The 7,155-nt window shown below is 32.4% G+C and overlaps 1 protein-coding gene across 1 annotated transcript; it reads right to left on the minus strand.

The window, feature by feature from the left end:
- Positions 1–1,166: 1,166 nt before the first annotated feature.
- Positions 1,167–3,273, minus strand: LOC149568682 (chaperone protein dnaJ 8, chloroplastic-like). Its single transcript, XM_089821572.1, has 3 exons — positions 2,935–3,273; positions 1,894–1,962; positions 1,167–1,801 (listed from the first exon to the last, which is right to left on the minus strand). Exons 1-3 carry the CDS (start codon positions 3,145–3,147, stop codon positions 1,646–1,648), a joined length of 438 nt encoding a protein of 145 aa, XP_089677698.1. The 5' UTR covers positions 3,148–3,273; the 3' UTR covers positions 1,167–1,645.
- Between the last annotated feature and the right edge of the window lie 3,882 nt (positions 3,274–7,155).

The raw sequence follows: 7,155 nt of genomic DNA on the forward strand, positions 1-7,155 counted from the left end.
AACAAAAATTAATAATATAAATGAACTAGGATATAATGTTGATGGGGCCAGCCAAGGAAGGGACTAATAATAATTGTATATATGTTTCATGCCTACATAAAGTTCTTCCAAAATCCTTATATTCCTTATTGTAACGTGTATTAGACATTCTAATCAATATGAAATGTTTCAATAATTGTCCTATATGCTACACTAACATACAAAAGCCATGCCACAATTTCCCTTACAAATTCAAATATAGTATTGATGATAATACCATAAACTCACATAAGATTTAATAATTAGTTTAGTTTTTTTCCTTTTTTATTATTTTGTAGGTTCTTGTCTGAGAAAATAATAATTAGTTAAATTATATGTGACTTCTTACTTTATTTATTTTTAAAATTTATATTTATTAATATTCAAGTGAGAATTTAAAACTTTGAAGGCAAAAACTTATAATTATTATCAAATTTAAAATTAAATATTTTTTTTTAAAATAAACAATTAGAAAGTGCACGTGGTGATTTTGAAAATGATCAATGGTTGTATTTTAAAATTAATATGAATTTCAAATACAACATGAAATTATTTATTATATTTTTACTACACTTGTACCAAGGTTAACTACAGAATTGATAATCACACTATAGTTATTTTATAATTATTTGACCTTTGTATAGATAAGATGGAGAAACATAGTGACATATTCAATTAATGTGCAATTATAATTATGATATATTTGTTATTTTAAGAAAAACTTGAACACTACATATTGTGTAGAAATTACAACCCACAAGTATTTTGGCCTTTAAATAGACAAGAAGGAGAAACATAGTGACATGTTCAACTCGTGTGCACTATCTGATTATATTATCATTTTAAGAAAGATTTCAACACCACATTGTGAGTAGAAATTGCAACCCATTAGATTGTTATAGGGAATCGGAAATGATTGTGTCATTCAAACAAGTAACCAGTAGAATTTAAATCATTTTTATTATAAAAACAAAATTCCTCTGAACATTTTTCTCTAAAAGAATAATATTATTAGATTTTATAAGGCTCAACTAATCTTAATAAAGACATCATTAAATAAATGAAAAAACTTGTGCCCCAAAAATGTCTGCTTGTTGACATGAACAGTAATAATATTCTTCTAATTAATTGATAGGAGCCATGAAAAGTATAAGAATAATTCGCACCTCTTCGTTAAAGGATAAAAACCCACAAATCCTTACACAATTCCTTGAAGCCAGTAGACCAAGAGGTATGAGTTTAAAAGTAATGGAACAATTTCTACTGATTTTGAGATGAATGCCTGCACAGAATGATGCATCGTATCTTCATTGTAGAGCAGGAGCTTCAAAGTTCAGATAATGAGAATATACAGGACCTATGCACAGGAGTAGTAGTTAACGACCATAATTGGGGAAGACGGAGTAACAATGGTTCCCATGGCAGGGTGGCTCATGAATCCTGATTCCAGGATATTAATGGAGCCTCCTGTATGTACATAGTAAATGGCAGTATTTCTTCAGAGGGAGAGGAAATGAGAAGAATGAAAGACAACAGAGCAGATGCTCAAATTACAAGAGCAATTGCTTAGTTAAGTAATTAGACTTCACTCCACTAATGAAGGCTGCCATCATAAACTTGATTGTAATTAGGCATAATAATTTATATGATTTGAATAATCTCGGCTTGGCATTCCACCTTCAAACCCCATCCATTCTTCCCATTGATCAAAACCCATGTAACTCTCATCAGCATAATACTCCTCCTCTTCTTCAGCTGCCTCAGTCAGAGTGGACATTACAGTCTGCACCATCATCAGGAAAGATTTAGAAAAGGAAAAAGAATCAATAAATCCACTGGTGTGATCGAAATTTGGCAAATAAATCATAAAAGTACCTGATATGCCTCATTGATCTTGTGAAACCTCACACTACAGTTGTCTCCTTTGCAGACATCGGGATGGAACTGAAAATCCAGAGGATTACCATGTGAGCATTATAAGCTTTTTAAATCCAGTTGTTAACACAAGAAAACTGGACAAACGAGTTTGTGTATAAAACGAAATTGAAAAGAGAACGAAGCAAAAATACATAAATCAGAAAGCTTTAACAAGATCCTATGAGCTAAAGCACTACCTTTCTCCATTATGTGTTGAAATAAAGTTTAGGGATCGATTCATGATTTGGGCGAGAAATCTTTTCAAAGGAGGCTTACAAAAATCTGAGTTTATATACAATAAGGGCACAACTCCAACTGGATTTTTCATTTTTCCCCTTTTCAGTTAATGTCACAATGACCTGGGCCGATAAATGAGAAAAAAAACAGAAATCCCCTCTTTCCCTTTGAAATCTAACAAATTAATTACAAGTTAGCATAACTGACGCAAATTTATAAAAATTGTAATATTCAATACTTATTTTTGAAATCAGTTGTATATTTTTTGGAATTGGTGACTCAGATCCCACACGATCATTTCAGAAATCTTCTGAATATAAATTTCATTACAAATCTACTATTCAACTACCTATTTGCTCTGAATCATTTATCAAAACTTCCGCTCTACACATAAAACCAGAATTTCTGAAACACAAGTGAAATAAAATTGCGCTCGCACATAAAACCAGAATATAAAAAGGCTTTCCATATAATTTGTTGGAAATCTCATTAAGAGATTGACATTGCCAAATTTATCCGGAAAGAGAATGATTCCATAAACAATCTGTTAAATACAAACGATAAAGCCAGATTGTTTTGGAGAGATTCGTTCATAATTTGCCGAAATCTCCATTATATGGTTAACAATCTCTCTTTTCCAGGGTAGCTTCCGAAAAATCAAACTAGTTTCACTAATTTTGTCAAAACATTTAACAAACAAAACCTAACCCCCCCTGTTTTCTTCCAAGAATTACAAATAAAACTAAACGGACAGTCCAATACCTGCAAGGCGAGCCGCCGATATGCTTTTTTGACTTCATTTTCAGTGGCATTGGGTTTCAAACTGAGCAATTTATACTCTTCTTTCAGCCTGCCATAGGTAACAGAGGCCATCGCTCTGACATCTCTGCTATGCAACAAATCTCCATTTTTCCTTCTAAACAAGGGATTTGAGTTCCCCTTTGTACCCACAATCCTTCCAACCGCAGCCGCCATGATCGAGCAACAGGAAAAACACAATAGATCTACCAAAAACGGCCCCCAACTGGTTCACAAGACAAATCTGAAATGTAGCCAAAAGAATAGCAGAATGTTGCAGAAAAGAATGGCTTACCAGGGCCTGGAAAGACAAACAAGATAAGGCCCAAATATATAACGAAATTTCTGTGGTCGATACCAGCGGTCTGCTATAAAACCGCTCAATCATAGTCCTGCGTACGCCAATTGGAACCCTAAAAAAAGGTGAAGAAGAGAGGAGACAGATAAGAAACGATAATCAATAGCAAAGAGGGCCCATCACAAAAACGTGATAAGTAAGGAATGGTTAGAGAGTTTTGTGCTGACGTCACGCGATACCATTAACTACTTTCGTGATAGCGACCGCTGGGTCCCACAGACCCCACCACAATTGAAAGCGATTTTCCCATTGAAACATAAAAAATAAATGCCAGAGACTTGGATTTAGTTTAATATTAAAAATATGGTCCATAAGATACCATTAACTACTTTCGTGATAGCGACCGCTGGGTCCCACAGACCCCACCACAATTGAAAGCGATTTTCCCATTGAAACATAAAAAATAAATGCCAGAGACTTGGATTTAGTTTAATATTAAAAATATGGTCCATAAGATACCCGATTATATATTTATCTAAATTGGAAAATAAATTATATAAATTGAGTTCTCTACACCTTTGATCTTATCCGCTGCCGTGCCCTCGGGGTCCACGTCATCTCAATATCTTCCACGTGTAAGTAGCTGATGCTGTGGAAGTTGTAAATCCTCCAGTCGTGCTCATAAGGAGATTTACATTTTGTCTTCTTATCCATTCGGTCAGGAGTCACAACATTCCACGTAAGCGCTCGACGATTTGTTTAATCATTAAATTTGTGAAGAGACAAGTCATTTATATTATAGAATTCATAAAATAGTCACAATCAATTTCATTTTCTAGTTTTTTTTTTTCTATCTAATTGATTTAATGAATATTGTTCCAATGCGAAATTTACTCTCCTAATACTGTTTTCTTATTTTGATTTCCCTGATAAAGAAATAATAATAATTTTATCATTTCCTAAGGATCGCATCATGCCGAGCGTAATGATTATCGCCTGGGAATAATGGTGAAAAGGCATTATGACTACGAAAGTTAGTATATAAAATTAGGAAGCATATCAAAGGGGTATTTTCCTCTTATGGTTGGTTTCTTACAATAATGAAAGAGGGTTGGTTAATGTATTATATATGTTAACTTAGATTCTTTACATTAAAAGTTACTTTTTCTATAAAATTAAATATTTTTATTTTGTTATTCTTATTAATATATTCTATTAAAAATGTAAGCTAAAAGAGAGAACATTGTTTTTTAATAGTATAATAGATATTCAAGTTGTGAAATATAAGTTGAGAAATTAAATAATAGTTTTTCTAAACAATTAAGCGCAAAACTTATGATGTTCTAGTACAACTGTGCACAAAATGGTAACCATAACACAATTGTCAAAATATGGCACACAAGTGGGAGATTTCAACTCCAAAAGACACTCTTACCTTAGAGGAAATTGATGACACCTTAAAGGTCACCAAGAAAGGGTTTAACCTTTACAAGTCTTTACAAGGTTGGGAGGGTTATCTCCCCAAGCCTAGGTTTGAAAATTTGACATCCTTGGGTGAAGGCATGCAATCCAATGCAAAAGATGACACAAATTCTAAATGACAACACAAGCACGCATGATCTAAATTTCTTTAGACTCACAAGTCAAGAAAAATAACTTTTGTTTAAATTTTTAAATATGAAGCCCAGAAATACCAATCTGAAGAAGGGGAGGACTACAATGTCCAACATGGATACTAGCACCCAATCAAGACACTGATGCTTAGGCACTAAAGTCCCAATTTGGCACTGATGTGTTCTTTTGGTGTTAATATCCATTTCAAGCAATGTAGTTCTTCCTGGTTGTATAGTCCAATTAAAGAGCTAATGTTCCAACAACTAGAAAATCTATAGTTAGGAATCAACATCCAAGACAGGTTGGGCACTAAGAGACCACTTAGGAGGGTCCATAACACCATATGCATTGTAAGATTTCAAAGTAAGACTTGAGCCAAATGGAGATTTGTTTCTTCTTAGAGAAATTAGGGAGATATATTGAGAGCTCACCAATGGTCCAACACACTACTCTTGGAGATAAGACATAAGAGGCAAGAGCTATTGCACTTCCCCATGTCGATAAGACTTTACAATGGTCAAAAATGATTTAACGCCCTAGAAACAAATACTTTAAGACTTGACCACAACATGTGGGAAGGTTAATGCACTATCCTAGCTAAAACTTTACAATCTAGATATTTGTTGGAGTTATTTATTCAACATTGCAAGGCCATGAATCACCTACAAGAAAAACACTTATCACATCTGAAGAGAAGTAATGATAAATACTATGCAACTTTACGAGAGATTGGTCCAAAGAGGAATCGAATATTTAGATTAACCTATAAATGAATTATATGATTAGAAATGAATATAAATTTATGTTTGGAAAACCAAATGGTAGTAGAGTTGGCTTCAATCGTGGTTTTTCTTAACTTTGGTCTTGGGTTTGAGTTTGAGGCTCAAAATCAATTGATTGATTTGTCTTATAGGTACTTTGGTACATCTCTAAGGATTAGTCTCACCTCATCTCGCCCCATGATGTGAAATCTATTTTACTAGGTTGAGCCATGGGGATACCCTAGACTATTAAAAAAATTGCTTTTGTGAAAATCAAGACAAACATAATCTAAATTTAGTTGGAAGAACTAAAGATTAGCATAAGTAAGTTAATATATTAATAGACTAATCTAATAAAATAAAATAACACCTTGACAATAACATCATGGCATACAACCAAGATATCACTATCATGGCCATTATCCACATTGTGTTTACATATATAATTCATTTCATGATGAGAGGTGTAAAGATCCTTATTATATATACACAATTAGAATCCAAATAGAATTCATAGTAAAATGTTGCAATAAACAATAAAGAAATTAAACATAAAAGGATTACTGCAAGTAGTAGTATTATCTTTGATTTTCATCCATGGTGTTTTGATCTCCAATGGTAGTTTCCATGCAACTCAGTTGTGTGAGATCAAAAGGTTCATTCTCATTATATCAAGAAATGACCACACCAATCACAAGTACACTCACACCAAACACATTAGGATACATCTTGCACATATGTGATACACAAAAAATTACAATCATGTGCATCGTGTAAATTACAGACAAGTCACATCACAAGATGAATATAATTTTTCATTAGGCACAAGCACTAATTTTATAAACCCAACTATGTTAGAAACATCACCAATTGAGGGAACAAATATGACATATTGGGCATATTCATCAATGACATAATCCAATCAACCACATTGTCGCTTATATGTCTAGAAAAAATTCAGTAATTCCCTTCAAAGAGACAAGGTGACTTAATTTTACAAGAGCTAGTGCTCCCTAACCAAACATGTCTTGCATACATATTTAGAGCCTTTATGTGCATTTTAGATATCTTGCTTTATTTTTCTTTTAGGTTTTATTTGTTTTTACTTGATTAAGTGACTCATCTATGTAATTTCCAACAAACCACTTTAGGTCAACAATATGATAGAAGTCACTCATACTACCAACTTAGATATTAAGTTTCATTACATTTGTAGCTTCAATTTTACAAATTTCAAATACTTAGGAAATTAATAAAATCAAAAATATCATTTTGATTCAAATATGAACGACAATTGATTCATGAAATAAAATTTGATTTTCAATCATAAATGGCATCATAAGGATTTGCTTTGGAGATTTTTCAAAAAAAAAAAATTATTATAATTTGAAAATACTAAAAATTTAAAATGTAAAGCATATTGGAAATATTTGATGTTATGTTAATCTATTCACAATATATAAAAATGTATTTAATAAAAAATTGGAGAAGATTTTGAAGATTTGTCTCATA

The sequence above is a fragment of the Cupressus sempervirens genome, chromosome 3, assembly GCF_028749045.1.
Source record: "Cupressus sempervirens isolate cs-2001-9-10 chromosome 3, ASM2874904v1, whole genome shotgun sequence".
NCBI classification, from domain to species: domain Eukaryota; kingdom Viridiplantae; phylum Streptophyta; class Pinopsida; order Cupressales; family Cupressaceae; genus Cupressus; species Cupressus sempervirens.

Excerpts from the sequence above, each read along its gene's own strand:
- LOC149568682 (XM_089821572.1), bottom strand. The coding sequence starts at position 3,147 with ATGGCGGCTGCGGTTGGAAGGATTGTGGGTACAAAGGGGAACTCAAAT. Across the intron at positions 1,963-2,934 it reads ATCGGCGGCTCGCCTTGCAG|TTCCATCCCGATGTCTGCAA; the intron begins GTATTGGACTGT and ends CTGGATTTTCAG. Across the intron at positions 1,802-1,893 it reads AGATCAATGAGGCATATCAG|ACTGTAATGTCCACTCTGAC; the intron begins GTACTTTTATGA and ends ATGATGGTGCAG.